This window comes from Haliotis rufescens, unplaced genomic scaffold (assembly GCF_023055435.1).
Source record: "Haliotis rufescens isolate VD_foot unplaced genomic scaffold, xgHalRufe1.0.p SCAF_12, whole genome shotgun sequence".
Taxonomy (NCBI): domain Eukaryota; kingdom Metazoa; phylum Mollusca; class Gastropoda; order Lepetellida; family Haliotidae; genus Haliotis; species Haliotis rufescens.
The window spans coordinates 5,490,444-5,507,205 of NW_025963802.1; the positions used below are offsets into that span (position 1 = coordinate 5,490,444).

Below are 16,762 nucleotides of genomic sequence, written 5' to 3' on the forward strand. Positions count from 1 at the left end.
CTTAAGATTCAAAGCCATTTCAAGCCTGTACGAACCTTCTGAACAGTCGATAAGTGGTTTTTACGTGACAGGAGAATGAGAACGGTGCAACCCATTCAAAATATTATTGAATACGAAAAGGCTATATATCATGCTTCATAAATACATAATGTAAGCATAAAGTAAAAGGGGACTGACTGTAAAAAATGTAATGGTTATAGAATGTAATTCAAGCTATCACAGACCAGGCTTAGGCCTATATAAAACTTTACATAAACCCCTGTAGCGGCTGCAAGTTGTCCTAGACACTGCATGGAGATGTAAATGGGGATCGACTCGAAACATGACATGTCATCATTCACTGAAACAACTGTTTGGATAACGCTTTTATTTCAAAGGTTCGAGGGGCCTAAATGTGATGACGTATTCGCTTAATTACTGTCAGCACAATATTCATGTGGTGTGAAGCCAATGGATATCCTGACTTACCACAGTTTTATGTAAAGGCAAATAACCGAAAACAATCCGAAATAGTATTGAGACAACTTGCACAAACGCAACTTTCAAGCAGCATGAATAACGGGTGTTCTCGTTTGGCGATTACTTGCATCGTCTGCTTTTGGTGGCCATGTGATTGCAGCGCCGGATATCACGTGATAAAATAATAGCCACTTTTAACACTCTGTTTAATAATTACGCCACATAAGTTTCTGTAGGGTTAGTATGGTATTGCTCTACTGCTAATATATTTAACGCAGCATTAATAGACTTTTTATGAAGGTAAACAAATCCATTATAATTACTTGCTGCGGAGTAGTTAAGTGTGCTTCCGGTTATGTCAAATATTTGAAAAGTGCTGTGCTAGATTATATTGTGGTTATTTGTCTAAAGACATGCTCGTAGAATGATTGACCGTGGATGTCTTCCACATGCTATAGTCAACAAGTGGTACTGTGGCACTTTTATCATATGTCATGATGAAAATATAGTTTTCCTGGCGCTAAAACTTGAACACTGTTGAAGATGTCACACGTCCGTCCAAAGGAAAACATGGCGATGCAATCCACACGTCAGGTGAGAGATAACTTGAACTAAAACAATAAGCGTACGTCTAAATGTCTTAGACAAGATTAAACATCACCATCCCTTGCGTAGTAGGAGCAATAGCAGTGCTAATTTCACTTGACAAAAGTTTTTGAACCTCAAAATGACAGATACGAACCTAGTTAACATTTTGAACAGATGACAGTCCAATGGTCTAAGGGATAGATTATCCTGACGATATAAATGCCTGAGATATAATATATAGGTCCTGTAATTAATATAAGTGTCAACTGTAGTATTTAGGTGCCCACTTTGGCCGTTTCGTCAAAGCTTTGCTTATATGTAAGCGAGCACAAGCTAGCTGGGTGAAATTCGTTAGAGGCATTTTTGAGAATATGGGGTCAAAGAGTTTAACGATAAAAAGTAAAGATGTCATGTGTCTGCAGTGTTCTGCCAAGGCAGAGGGCTCGCATGATCATTGCTAACAAAAAAGAATTGACTCATAACTTATACTATTGGGGGGTCACTTGGCGCATACAAATTCTGTAATGTCTCACAAATATGACACAAAATTTCTTGAAAACTTATCAATTTGTCGTCAAGAACTTTATTCTAGGACGTTTCCACACCAGGATTGAAAAATAGGAGGAATGCATAGTGTCAGATAGCATAAGTATATCAATATATACAATTAGTTGTACAAGTTTCAAGTTTTCTATAATCTTTTTTGAGCCATGGAATGTTATTGAATGTTTCATTCAAAACACTTCCAGTTGAAGTTGAATTAATACTACTGAATACTACTGAAACTTTCTTTAACATTTTATTTTCAGACAATGGATCTGTCAGAAAAACGCGAAACCTTGCTTCACACACTCAAGTTGGCTTACAAGAAGATCAACTCACTCAATGCTGCTACGAGGAAGATCAATGCTGTCATGGCTATCTTGTTCATGAGGAGAGACAAAACTAAGAGCGACATGGACAGCATGACACGCCGACTTTCAGCCAAAATAGCCATGCTGCAAAGAACATTTGAAAAAGATCTTTCCACCATCGTGGACAGAAAGATTAAAGCAATGGAGGACCAGGTGCAAGTGCTGTTTGATGAGATCTGCACCCTGGGAGAAGTTTGTGTGGAGGCAGAGAAGGTGCTAAAGATTCAGAATGAGCACAAGTTAGCATCAGATGGAACTCATCTGACAGAAACTTTCGAGTCTTTGCTGGATAGCAAACATGATGGCGAGGATCAGGGTGACCTTGAAAATTTGATGTTCCTACAGTTTGTACAAGGAGACCTGGAGACAAAGTTCGATCAAGGGGTGTTCGGACATATTTTCACTTCAAACAAAGATAGTGGGATATCGCTTGCTTGTTCCAATATGTCTCTTGATTCGAATCCTGAAGTGAGTCCAATTCCGGAACTAGGCTCATTGTTGAACAGTGCACATGGTTCTGAATCTCAACCAGGACTTAAAGCCAGTGAGAAAGGCAGGACCAATCAAACTCTGCTTCATACAATCCATAATGTTCCATGTCCACCTGGGTTTGAGGCAGGACTTGCCAAAAAGAAGAGCGAAATGTTTCCTTGTGTTTCCACACCTGCTAATGTTGTTCATACTCCAAGTTCTCAAGCCAAAGAACCTGTTGCAGCTAGAAAAAATGAATCAAACCAGCTGACAGCAAAATTGTTGGAGGAGGCAATGGAAGTTGGAGCTAATGAAGAGACTGTGATGCAGATGGGTGCAATTAATCCTTGCAATGAAGAATCGTGCAACCGATCATCAGACAATTCCAAACTGTCACCAATTATTGAAAAGTGGGATGAAGATATGTATGAGATCACTGAGATGTCGTCTGCCATGTCTATTCGGCTCCAGAAAAACATTTATGACAGGAAGGTGTCTGAGAGGAACACAAAGAGTAGTTCTAAAGGTTCTGGAGACATGTGTCATTCAGCACCAAGGTCAGCTAACAAAAGAAGTAATTCAACTGAATCTTGGGATATGGCCCTTCCAGATGAAAACTCTTTCCATCAACAAACTCGAGCAGTATCATCTGAGAACCCTTCCCATGTGAGAAGACTTTTTGATAAAGAATTAGGGTCAAGTAAGCTAAATGAAAAGCAAAACAATGGTGAATCTTGGAAGGATTCAACTAAAGGGAGGATTGTAAACCTAAAAGGAAATTCGACAAAAGGTAGTGAGAAAGAATCGACCGATATTGAAAATAGGCCCCCCAAACCCTTTGATGTGGAGGCAGCATTGAGAAGGTTTCCGTGTGTGACTGCTAATGGGATGGATGACTGGTGGGATGCTCGGGGTGGCGACCATAGTCAGTACAGCTTTCCTGTGAAGAAAGAGAAGATTGATATGCAGCCTGTATCAAGTGAAAGGAGGCTTGAGAATGGACAGATGACCACAGGTCTTGGTGGAGCACCCGGTAAGAGTTTCAGAAGCAGCCCACTTGGAAAGATGCCACAGCAGCCTGGTTCTACCTCATTGAAACTGTCACCACTGGCAGAAGAACAGGGAAATGACACTGTCACAGAGCCTGAGAGAAATTGTGAAATCGTGAGTCATGAATCTAAAGGTGAACTGGATTTGAATGTGAAGACTTCAGCTATATCAAAGGAGGAGGATTGCCAAAAGGGAAAGAAAGAATATTCTTCCAAAAAGACATATCCTATCATTTCTGGTAGAATGAAGAATCTGCTGAAGACGTACATTGAATCTAACAAGGAAAGTCCTATGGGTGGAACGATTGGTGGGGAAGATGATAGTGCTGGTGATAGCCCTTCCTGTCCCAAATCAGATACCAGTAGAATTGTGGAGAGTTCCAAGTCAAGTAAGGTTGATGTATTAGACAAGCCAAAGGATGGTAACCATGGTGATATGGACAAGGTACTCTCACCATTAGGTCATACACTATCAAAGAGCAGACCTCTTGACATGTCTTTGTTTTCGAAACCTAAGCTACAGGAACATATGCTGAGTATAAAGGAAGAACCCCAAGAGGAGATCCAGATGGAGACTGATGTTGATTATCCAGGAAGTACCAGGGCTAAGGTTGAGGGGACATCTGTTGCTCTTACTACCACCAAGTCTGAAGACAAGGTGATGGCTACTCGTGCCCAGTCACCACTACAGAGGAAGGATGATGTTGCTGTGAAGAAGGATGTGGATCTTGAAGTTGCAGTGAAAAAAGAAGTTCATTCTCCTGGCAGTGGGACTGTAAGCAAGAAGGTAGCAGAGATATACACTGACTTGTCTAGGCTGGTGTTCTCAGGGAACTGCTGGACCGGTGAGTGCCTGAGATTATAGTGTTGTACAGTGCTTGGCATCACAGTAGCCTATGCAGTATTTTAATCGCTGGATGCCCTAAGTATATCATTCTTAAAATTAGGCTGTGACTTTCACTTTCAAGGGGCCATGGGTAACCCAGTCGTCTAAGACTTCACAATTCACTGTGCAGAGTTGCATCCCTTGGCATGACTGTGGTTTCGAATTCCTTGTTTGCCCCGATTATGTTTCTATGTTGTCGGCACCATAACCTAGATCATGAGTTTCACCAAAAAAGTAAACGTCTGAGACCTGCATCACTTCGGGCTTTCCTCCCATGTTTAGCTGACACACTGTGATGTAACACTAACAGGAATACTGTTAGAATTACTGTTAAGCCAAACTCAGTCACTGACTCATTTTCAATGTTTAATATTGTTTATTCTTGTATTGTATTCCAGAAGTCAATGCTACACTTGTGAGTAAGATTGGTCACCTGAAGAAAGGCCACGGCGAAGGCTTCTTCTTCCCCATCGGTGTTGGGTCCAACAGCCATGGTGACTTAATTGTGGCAGACAACGGTAACGATCTTGTGAAGGTTATGAAGAAGGATGTCCTTGACTTTACCATTGGCATGCAGGCGGACAAGGTAGGTTTCATGTCTTAATCTTTCCATGTAGGGGAGAATAAACTGTTTGAACAAGATACTACAGTTGTGAATTAGATATTAGCTCCACTGATCATCGTCCATCATAGGCAGTTCATCATGATGACATGATGTTTTGTCTGTCATTTGTGTTCTGGAAAACAGTTTTTTCAAGTCATGTTTATGTCTGTGGTGTAAAATGTGGTGGCATGTGGTCCTGTGCACAGTGCACCGGTCACAAATCAGGTGAAGTTGAGCAGTGTCAGTGATGAAGAATAGTTGGATGGGTGACTGCAAAGTGACTCAAAGAGTCTCCTGAGGGCTTCTGGGGCTTCAGTCCTGCCCCACACTGAAGCACATTAAGCAGGGAAGTGATTTTGTTCAAATAGTGCCTCTGTTCACCCAGCACTGAATGGGTACCTGTAGGATGAAATGGTCATGTGGCTGATAATCTTCTAGCATCTCACAGGCAGCTCAGGTTGTATACTCTCCAGGGAGCTGAGAATGAATCGAGTGCAGAATGATCGAATTTGTGCTGGAAAGTTATTTTTAGTCTAAAAAAAATAAAAGTCTTTGTTTTCAGGCACTGCCCACATTCATAAAGTTCATTGCATGTTTCGTTTTTGTTTCCATTTTCAATTTTTATGTGCATTGTGTTTAACATGTTTAAGTATTAGGATTTTTATATTTAAAAAAAAATGGAAATAAAAACAAAACGTGCGGCAGACTTTATGATGATTATGGGTGGTGCCTGAGAACCAAGACTATTATATTTTTTTTAGCCTTACATATTGACAGCATCATCAAACACTAAGATCAATATCTTGTGATATCATTTGCGTTTTTGTGTTAAAATAAAAAGATGGCCACGATTCTTTGACATGCCATGACATGTACAAGGCCATGGAGAAGCATGAGCCAAATTGCCTTCCTATAGTGAACTGGCCCGTGAAGATCCGGGGTAGAATAGGTCTTCAGCAACCCATGCTTGCCGTAAAAGGTGACTATGCTTGTCGTAAAAGGCGACTAACGGGATCGGGTGGTCAGGCTCGCTGACTTGGTTGAAGCATGTCATCGATCCATATTGCATAGATCGATGCTCATGTTGTCAATCACTGGATTGTCTGGTCCAGACTCGATTACTAACAGACCGTCGTCATATAGCTGGAATATTGCTGAGTGCGGCGTTAAACAACAAACAAACAAACAAATCCTATAGTGAACTGGCTTTCACCTTGCCTAGGGGTGGTGTGGTAGTCTTGTGGTTAAAGCATTTGCTCCACATGCCAAAGGCACAGGTTCAATTCCCCACAAGGGGACAATGTGTGAAGCCCATTTCTCATGTTCCCGCCATGCTATACACACTGATGGAAAGGAATATGGGAAGGTGTAACAAGAAGCATTGGCTTCACATGCTAAAAGTAGCTACCCCAAACATGACAGGAGTTTTTGAATTTGAGACAGTTTAGTTTACCCCAGCCCCAAGTACTTTATTTAAAGGCAGTGATGAATTGAATGTAGAAGTAAACATCACTGTGCTTGCTCTATTGTTCTGTGTTGCCTGAATCATTTAGATTAAGTTAAGGGTGGTTGGGTAGCCAAGTCACTTGTCACACCAACATGACCAAGGACCCAGTTTGATGCTTCACATGGGTACAACATGTGAATCCCACTTCTGATGTCCCCAGTCGGATATTGCTGGAATGTTGGCAGCGTAGATATCCAACTGGGTCGCTCACTCATTTTTTTCTGAACGACACACGCTATAGACAATGATTTGTACACTTTGATAGATTTGACAGAGCTGACTCTGACTGGTCTGGGGCTTCTGTCCTACTCTCGACCACACCATTGCATCATTTGTGCACTTATTGCTTTTAAAATAAAAAATGTTGATGGCCAATGGGTTTGAATCCCAGTTCACTCTGTATATGATTTGAGGTTTGTTTTCATTTGTTTATTGTTTAACGCCACACTGAGCAATATTCCAGCTATATGACGGCGGTCTGTAATTAATCAAGTCTATACCAGACAATCCAGTGATTGACATCATTAGCATCGATCCAAGCAATTTGGATATGATGACATGCATGAACCAAGTCAGCAAGCCTAACCACCAGATCCAGTTAGTCGCTTCTCACGACAAGCATAGTAGCCTCTTACGGCATGTTGTAAATCCAGTTCATTACTCTTCACCAGTGTGGGGGCACGGGTGGCCAAGTCGTCTAAGGCGCCGCGATTCACAGTGCAGAGTTGCGTCCCTTGGGCACGCCAGGAACCTATGATTGTGGGTTCAAATCCCAGTTCGCCCCGATTATAGTTCAAGGTTTGTCAGCACCATACCCGTGCTCGTGGGTTTCACCGAAGTGGTAAACGTCTGAGACCTGCATCACTTTGGGCTTTCTCCTCCCGCATTAAGCTGACATGCCGCGATATGACTGGAATACTGTTAAACCAAACTCACTCACTCGCATCTTCAATGTGAAAATATAACAATGTTTATGTTTGATAGAAATTTGTGATGTGACGTCCACATGTGACTTATGTAACCTTGTACATAGTTTTTCTCACAGAGTGGAGTTGCACTATCTCGTCCCTCAGCAGTAGTAGTGAACGAGAAAGATGAGTTGTTTGTGAAGGATGCCACTGGAATATTCAAGTTTGACGTCAAAGGAGTTCTCCTGGAGCAGATAGGTCAAAAGATTCTCAAAAGACCTTACGGTGAGAAGTAAGACGCAGCCCAACCTGAAGACCACTCTTACTTTGTAACAATTTTACTTTGGGTGATATCTATGAAGTGAGGTGAAATGGAGTTTAACATTCAAGATTATTTTACTTTTATGGGGTGTTGGGGTGTGTGTTTGTACTAGCTAGTCCGGACTGATGCCGATTTAATAGTGCTAGCCCAGTGAGATACCATGTCCCAGTTTAACATGAATACCCCACTCAGACACAATATGAGGACTCCAAGCCGACCAGTCCTTGTTTTATCCCCTCCATGTCAAGCATCAGGCAGGGTAGCAACAAGTACCATCTTTTAACATTTTTTGCGATGCTGCTGCCGGGGTTCGAACCCCCTACCTACGCTCTCTGGGCAGACGCTCGACCGATAGACCACGGAAGCGGTCTGATATCTATGATCACATGTACAACTTGTATCTATACATATGCTTATGATATAGTTGTAATCATACAACTGACTCTGCCTTTAGCAGAAATTTAACATGATGGTTATGGAATTAATGTTTTTTCTCTTTATTGTTCAGAAGTCTGGTATCAAAATACAAAGCTAACTCACAAATTAAAATTACCCTGAATTCGAAAAATTTAGATTCCAATTTGGGAATTTTGAAAACATTTGCTGTAAACCCGGGGCCAAGAAAAGGCCTCCTTTCCATGCTATGATACCTTTTTAAGAGATGCTCCCTGTTGCTAATTTGCCATCATTTGAATATTTTTATTGCTTCTTCACAGAAATGTTTGTAGTAAAAAATATGGAACATTACCAATGAGTACACAATAAGAAAGGAGATTATTCCACTTCGAATGTCGGTACTTCAAACAGTCACCATCCACATCCTGGTTAGAATCACAAATATGTTAGCATGGTAATCCTCCTACCAGTAAGTTGAGGAAATCTCAAGGCCCCATGGACACCTTTTGGGGTGCACACTTTATGGAATAGAGACATGGGGCTGTGTCTGATTGTGTTCTTGTGCCAACAGGACTTGCGCTGACCTACACCGGACACTTGGTGACCCTAGATGTGACGAGGTCCGACCACTTGCTGTATCTCTTCAAGCAGAACGGTGGAGTGTTCCGCTGCAGTGTCTTTGGTCCCCTCAGTAACAATATGGCAGGCTCCAAGTGCCGCTTTCTGGAGGTCTTCAGAGACAGGGTCCTTGTCAGTGATCTTGGTAGGTGTAAATACTGCTATTGCATGGTATCAGGATTACGTACATATCGGTAATATTGCTACTGTACGGCTATGATAAAAATTTCCTTGTGAGCAACATTGCGGGGTATTCCCGAGATTCTGTGTAACAAAGTATGTCCTTATAACGTATATGAACAGTACCATGATCATGATGTTAGGCCAGAATAGGTGTTCAGCAACCCATGCTTGCTGTAACAGGCGACTATGCTTGTTGTAAAAGGCGACTAACGGGATCGGGTGGTCAGGCTCGCGGACTTGGTTGATGCATGTCGTCGATCCCAATTGCGCGGATCGATGCTCATGATATTAATCACTGGATTGTCTGGTCCAGACTCAATTATTTACAGACCGCCGTCATATAGCTGGAATATTGCTGAGTGCGGCGTTAACCCCCTGTATGCCATTTGGACATTATAATAATAATTTATATGTCCCTACACAAAGCACAGTTGCTGTGCCAGAGGGACATATATGTCCTTCTGAAACATCATGTTAAAAGAATTGAAATAAAATATTTTTGGATTACCCCAAGCCCATAGCAATTGCAACATCACAAAAAATAAACTTGGCACAGCGATAGTACACAGGCTTTTGAGGTGGCAGCCAGAGGGTTAAAAAAATAAAAGAACTGGTTCTCAGGCAATTGCTTTTGAAAATATAGGGGCAGGTTGGGGGGGGGGGGGGAGGGGGGGCTCTTTTTGTTGGGGAGATCTAGTTAGTATGTAACTAAATTTTGTAGTATTGAAGCATTTCACTGCTGGGGTAGTCTGTTCAAGTTGTGGAATATATAAACAGTGATAAAGGTTTTTTTTAAATTAAATTTTGACAATGGAAATAAAAACGAAATGTGTGGCTGACTTTATGATGATGCGGGTGGTGCCTGAGAACCAAGACTATTATTTTTTTTAGCCTTACAGATTGTATGACTCGGAGGCTTGGATGTGTTATTTTATCGCAGTTTGCTCCATGTTAAGTTGTGTTCTGTATTAGGCCTGAGTGTGATGTACCTGGGCAACTTGTGTGGACAAGTATTCCACTGTTTCGGCCATTACGGAACCAATCCAGGATTCTTCCGTGAACCATCAGGTGTGACAGTAGACTCTGCCGGGAACTGGATAATAGCCGACAGCAAGAATGACAGGATACAGGTATGTGGTGGAGGGTTATGCATTGTGTCAACGCTGAGTATGGGGTGTTTGGAATTAAGATTGCCAGAGATCCAGTTCATGAGCCATGAAAATATATATATAATCATCCCAAATACTGTAGACCAGGCCTAATTTCTTCATATGAATTTTTTTGGTGTCATCACAATCATTTTCAAGTTAACTTCTAATTGTTGATTTATTTTTACGCACTAATAGATATGGGTAAGTAATGGTTCTCTACCACCTCCCTTCATCACTTATGCTTGTCATAAGAGGCGACTAACGGGACCGGGTGGTCAGGCTTGCTGACTTGGTTGAAGCATGCATGGATTGATGCTTATGATATCAATCACTGGATTGTCTGGTCCAGACTCGATTATTTACAAACTGTCCTCATATAGCTGGAATATTGCTAAGTGCAGCGTAAAACAACAAATCAAACCAAAACCCTTCATCACTGCTGACTCTGTTGCTTCAGGTTTTTTCTCCTGACGGGCAGTACTTGTTTCCCATCAAGCTGTCCGATCCAATCTACCGACCGTCCGACATCATGCTGACGCGGGACAGACACTTACTAGTTGTCAACTACCTCACTCACTCTGTCAAAGTCTACAGGATAGGTTGAATCTCTTCCCTTGCCATGTCCACCATGACTTACTTGTTAAAAAAAAAAGAAGAAAAAAAAAGACTTCCTTGTCTGACACATACTCTCCTTCGTCTGTTTCTCTGACCAATCAGATTGTCCCCTGCCTCTGATAAGTCATGAGAGTAGTATGTCATAAGTGTCTACCTACCCTGTAGTGTATTTATGCTATATCAGTGTTTAGCACATCCTTTTGTCTGACCTCTGTCCATGTTTTTCTATCGTGTCTGATCTGTCTTCCTTTTCCATCATACTTGTGTTTGCCTGTCATCAGTATCCATCCTCTGAAAGATGCCATGTCTCAGTGTACTTGGCATCTGACTGCCCACATTGTCAGTACTTCACAGGTGTCTACACACTACGTCCCTCCATCGCCCGTGAATACATACTGTAGCTTTGTGGTGCAGTAATGACACGTTTATTATCCCCGACCATAAACTGAAAGGGATATTATATGAATGGGAGCCATTCCCATCTGTCCATCCATTTCGTTTCGTTTCCGGAGCAGTACTCAACAACCATGAGAGATATCTTAACCGAACTTGGCACATAGATAGGTCTAGTGGCAAACTGGTGCCCTTTGATAGTTTGGGATTTTTTACAAATTTATTTTTCAAATTTCCAAAGCAACGACTTTGACTTGGCGGGGGATATAAGTATTTCATGCTTGTTTTTTCATATATTACCGAAATGAGGATGTATAACCCAAAGAAAACAATTAGCCCTTCTGGATGCCTGACATTGAAATACTGTCTGGAGCAGATAGTCCCAAGGCCATAACACGTTATCCATGTTGTCGAGAGAGAAACATTACCCTTGATGTCAGGACCTGTGAAGATCCAGGGTAGACTAGGCCTTCAGCAACCCATGGTTGCCGTAAAAGGTGACTATGCTTGTCGTAAAAGGCGACTAACGGGATTGGGTGGTCAGGCTCGCTGACTTGGTTCATACATGTCATCGATCCCGATTGGGTGGATCAATGTTCATGATATCAATCACTGGCTTGTCTGGTCAAGACTTGATTATTTTCAGACTGCTGTCATATAGCTGGAATATTGCTATGTGACCAGACCTTGATGTCAGCTAGGTGTTCATTGGTCAAAGCACTCGCTGACTTCCTGCTCGAACCTATCCTTTACATGATTCATTGTTCAAAAGTGGCAACTACACCACAAAGTGACACACATATTCACAGTTGTATTGGTGGATGAATGTAATGTATACAAAACTCTGAAGTACTGATAGTGACCTGACATTTTGTCTGGCCTCTCCTTACTTCCTTGGATTTCTGTCTTGTCTGGCATGCCCTTAATGCGTGCCTGTTTAACTGACCTTGCTGATGTGACTTTAAGAACATGCTGTGTTTCAGTTAATACGGTAAAGTATGCATACAACACATATATAAATATTACTTGGTCAATAGATTTTTTCTCAATAGGCAGATAGGTGCGATTTATTTTTGCATCCTAATATTATCTTTTGTTTTGTTTTTTGTGATGAATTCTTTTTATTTTCATAGTCAGTAGGAACCATATTTATTTTCATACCTGTATGTTTTTATATTAAGCAAAACTTTTTTTAAATATACTACTCAAAAAAGTTAAGGATCACCCGATTCTTTCATTTTACGCCAGTTAATTTGCCTTGTTCTGATAGATTAACCTTAGTAATTTGAAAGAATCGGGTGTCCCTTAACTTTTTTTTGAGTATTTCATTGGGAAATGGGACTTATTGCTCATGTAAGTTTGAATAACGAACAAAAAGTTATATGTCGAATATATATATATATATATCGAATATACATGTATGTATACTTGACTTCTGTATACAGGCAGGTTTGAGTATGTTACCTCACTGCAAGCCATGTTTTGTCTTTGGTTTGCTATCTTAAACTTTCTTTTTCTAGTGCTGGATGTAATGTTGATGTAAGATTTCATTAATGTTGAGTATTTATTTCAGTTTGAATAAGTCAAGTCAAGCAAACATTTGTGTGTAAGTGACTTTTAGCATTGCCATGTTTATGTTACAGATACTTTAACGGAATTTTTTTGTGATTGTGCTGAATAATCTTCTCAACCATCTTCATTATGTTTTTGAATGTTAGTGCTTTTGCTTATTTGGAACTAATTGAATGTGCCCTAATCAAGACTATCTTGTTACATTGGTATTGGTTATCATTTTCAACCTAAACATCATCAGTGCTCTCTCATGCTATAGATCTCCGGTTCCAGTTAATATGCTGATAAGGAAGGTGCTGCGAAAGTATATGTAATTGGGCTGTAATCATGGTAATAGTGTGTAGCAATACAATACATGATACGTGAAAACATGACTCTTGCTATGCCAGCAGCCCAGTCCAAACCTCTGCCACAAAGTAAGACCACAGCAATACACTTCCTTGCAACATGATACGCATCCCAATAATGAGGATGCGATATATGTGAAAACTAACTTTTTAGATATTTCCCTTCATTTGTACTTGTATTGTTGGTTAGTATACATGACCTACTGATACAATATGTATATCATGGCACAGAGGATCATGATGCATCGAATGTTTGGGGGAATCATTATGCCCTGATCTTAGATAAGCATGAGTCACTGTTGCTCTCATTAGGCATATTACAGGTATGTGCCCACATTGCTGACATGCTGGAGCAACTGGAATGATGTTGGAGTTGAATACAGTAACTTCTCATTGACTCCTTGAGCTTTAAGATGGTCATCAAGTCATATTAGAAAGCTGGAAGATGTGAAGTGAAATGTGACATCACAACAGAATGCAGTCTTTAAGATGCCAGCAGTACGTGATTGTGCGTATATCGCCAGCAGTACGTGATTGTGCGTATCTCGCCAGCAGTATGTGATTGTGCGTATCTCGCCAGCAGTACGTGATTGTGCGTATCTCGCCAGCAGTACGTGATTGTGCGTATCTCGCCAGCAGTACGTGATTGTGCGTATCTCGCCAGCAGTACGTGATTGTGCGTATCTCGCCAGCAGTACGTGATTGTGCGTATCTCGCCAGCAGTACGTGATTGTGCGTACTCGCCAGCAGTATGTGATTGGTCGTATCTCGCCAGCAGTACGTGATTGTGCGTATCTCGCCAGCAGTACGTGATTGTGCGTATCTCGCCAGCAGTACGTGATTGTGCGTATCTCGCCAGCAGTACGTGATTGTGCGTATCTCGCCAGCAGTACGTGATTGTGCGTATCTCGCCAGCAGTACGTGATTGTGCGTACTCGCCAGCAGTATGTGATTGGTCGTATCTCGCCAGCAGTACGTGATTGTGCGTATCTCGCCAGCAGTACGTGATTGTGCGTATCTCGCCAGCAGTACGTGATTGTGCGTACTCGCCAGCAGTATGTGATTGGTCGTATCTCGCCAGCAGTACGTGATTGTGCGTATCTCGCCAGCAGTACGTGATTGTGCGTATCTCGCCAGCAGTACGTGATTGTACGTATCTTGCCAGCAGTACGTGATTGTGCGTATCTCGCCAGCAGTATGTGATTGGTCGTATCTCGCCAGCAGTACGTGATTGTGCGTAACTCACCAGCAGTATGTGATTGGTCGTATCTTGCTAGCAGTATGTGATTGGTCGTATCTTGCCAGCAGTACGTGATTGTGCGTATTGCCAGCAGTATGTGATTGGTCGTATCTTGCCAGCAGTATGTGATTGGTCGTATCTTGCCAGCAGTACCTGATTGTGTGTATCTCACAAAACTAACTGAGTAAACATTTGCTTGTATTTTTGTAACACAGGTCTACACCAAAGGTGTTTGTGAAATGGCTGCTTGAAGACTACCTTTAAATGTGTATGAGAATTGGAACTGAACATTCCATCTAAGTTCTGTTTTTATAAAATTCTCAAAATATGTTCTATATTTATTATTTATGCAATTTTTCTTTTTAGACTAGTCTGTGAACTCAACCTAGTCAATCCATGCTCCTCTCGTCATTTGTATGGTGATCATTTTTGTCTGTTATGATTCACTAAAAATGAGACCATGTTTCATAGACACACGGACAAGTTTATTGAACCCATGAACTTGGACACAGGTAGATTTTTATCCTTCATCTTCTCTTCCAAAATTTTTTCATAATGATAAACAAAATGTGAAAGTATGGCTAAACTATGATTTGTGAACACTGTTGAATCATCAAAAATGAATCTTAATTTCCTGTATATTTAGAATATGGGTTCCTTAAAAGATAATGTGTAATTTTTCATTTTCAATGCATGCATGATTTCCTCAGTATGCTAGTATATGTCAGAAAATCTTTAGAGCATTCATAATTATGATTGAGGGTTGCAAGTTAATTCTTTCTTCATAACATGCAACAAAAGTCTTGCCACAAAGTATACTGTTAAATTATGTTATGCAAAATAAATGTGTTTAATTTTCTTTAACTGCTGTCTCCAGCTAAACATGGAAACAAACTGTTTAGTTTAAATTAAATTCATTGCTCAGTAATGTTACATATTTCTTTTGTAGGATATGCATTTCCTGCAGTACAATCTGGTTCTTTATTCATTTATTGTGGGTAACACACAAGTTAAACAAAGGTTTCCATTTCAATTCATTTCATTGAAACTTCCCTACTTGTTTCTGTGCTTACCAAATTACCATTCCATGGGCTGCCTGTATTTTCCATAATAATTATTGCTCAAAACAAATATTGACAGTTATCAGTTGAACTGATGGTTATTTTGTTATGGTGAAATAAACCATTTGTTTGACACATTCTTGTGTGTTGAGTTGTGAGTGCCGAGACTAGTTCAGCTGACAGAAATTCCACCCATCGTTCATACCAAATCAAGAGCAATATTTAGGAGTTTCATGTTGCGAAAATCTGACGAAATAAGCTTCAGTTTGTTGTTTAATGCCACACTCGGCAATATTCCAGCTATATGACGGTGGTCTGTAAATTATCCAGTCTGGACCAGACAAATCCAGTGATGGACATCATGAGCATCGATCCATGCAATTGGGATACAATGACATGCATCAACCTAGTCAGCGAGCCTGATCACTTGATCACGTTAGTCACCTCTTACATAATTTTTTCCCATTATTTGGTGTTGCAGTAAGCAAAATCAAGTTGAGTCCAAACACGGACAATTGCACCAATGGTTCATACCACATCAACAAGCAATATTTGGAAGTTTCTGTTATATGTTGCAAAGATCGGACAAAGCGAGATAAATTTTCTCTCTCCAGTATTTAGTGTCTGTGAGCACAATCAAGTTGATACCAAACCGGTGGTTGATATCATGAGTGACATCAAGTGACGAGGTCACCTGATTAGCTGCCGCTTACAACAAGCAATAGAAGGTTGGGAACATTGCGTAATTTGTAAGAAAGTAAGAAAACAAATGTCTTTACACGTGTTCCAAGTTGACTTAAAAATATACAAGTTGGACAACAATATACAAGATCAACAAAAGCCCTGTAAGCAGGATAAAAAGTTTATCGTGTGTACAATATATTTACATATTTTACAATAGATAATAAAAGTGATAACAGCACTATTTTGGGAAGCATAATCATGTTAATACATATCATTGGTGCACACTAATAGTCATGACGATGGCACACCACAGCTGAACAATTAAGCAATAACAGCAGTTATTAAAGAAATTTGATTGGAAAGGACCTATCATTTTCAAACCAATATGGACAATTGGGGATCAAGGTAATAAATTATTTACCGATAACATACCAGTATAACTTGACAGCCTACAAGTAGAGCTTGGAGAAGACAACTGGTGGTGGATAGTGTGAGCTGGTGTCCACCACATCCAGATAGAACACACAATCACAACTCCCTCCACAGACCAGCTGATGCCAGTTCAGAAAAAAGTAGAGCGTCCGCCCAGAGAGGGGAAGGTCCAGGGTTCGATCACAGGCCGCGTCATACAAAAAGACGTTAAAAGATTGTACTCGTTGTTACCCTGTCTGGCACTTGGCATTAAGGGGCTAAAACAAGGACTGGTCGGCTCGGAGTCAGTATACTGTGTCTGAGTGGGGTATTCATGTTAAACTGCGGCATGGTATCTCAGTGAGCTAGCACTATAAATCGGC

The 16,762-nt window shown here is 40.8% G+C and overlaps 1 protein-coding gene across 2 annotated transcripts; it reads left to right on the forward strand.

Moving 5' to 3' along the window:
* Window positions 1–801: 801 nt before the first annotated feature.
* LOC124141263 lies at window positions 802–10,782 on the forward strand. 2 transcript variants are annotated; one of them, XM_046509232.2, is made up of 7 exons: window positions 802–1,053; window positions 1,857–4,326; window positions 4,766–4,953; window positions 7,512–7,671; window positions 8,676–8,867; window positions 9,878–10,035; window positions 10,514–10,782. In XM_046509232.2, the coding sequence occupies exons 1-7, from the start codon at window positions 1,003–1,005 to the stop codon at window positions 10,658–10,660; spliced, it is 3,366 nt and encodes a 1,121-aa protein (XP_046365188.2). In that variant the 5' UTR covers window positions 802–1,002; the 3' UTR covers window positions 10,661–10,782. The 2 variants fall into 2 exon arrangements, with proteins under 2 accessions (XP_046365188.2, XP_046365189.2); XM_046509233.2 differs by having other exon boundaries at window positions 7,524–7,671.
* Window positions 10,783–16,762: the final 5,980 nt, after the last annotated feature.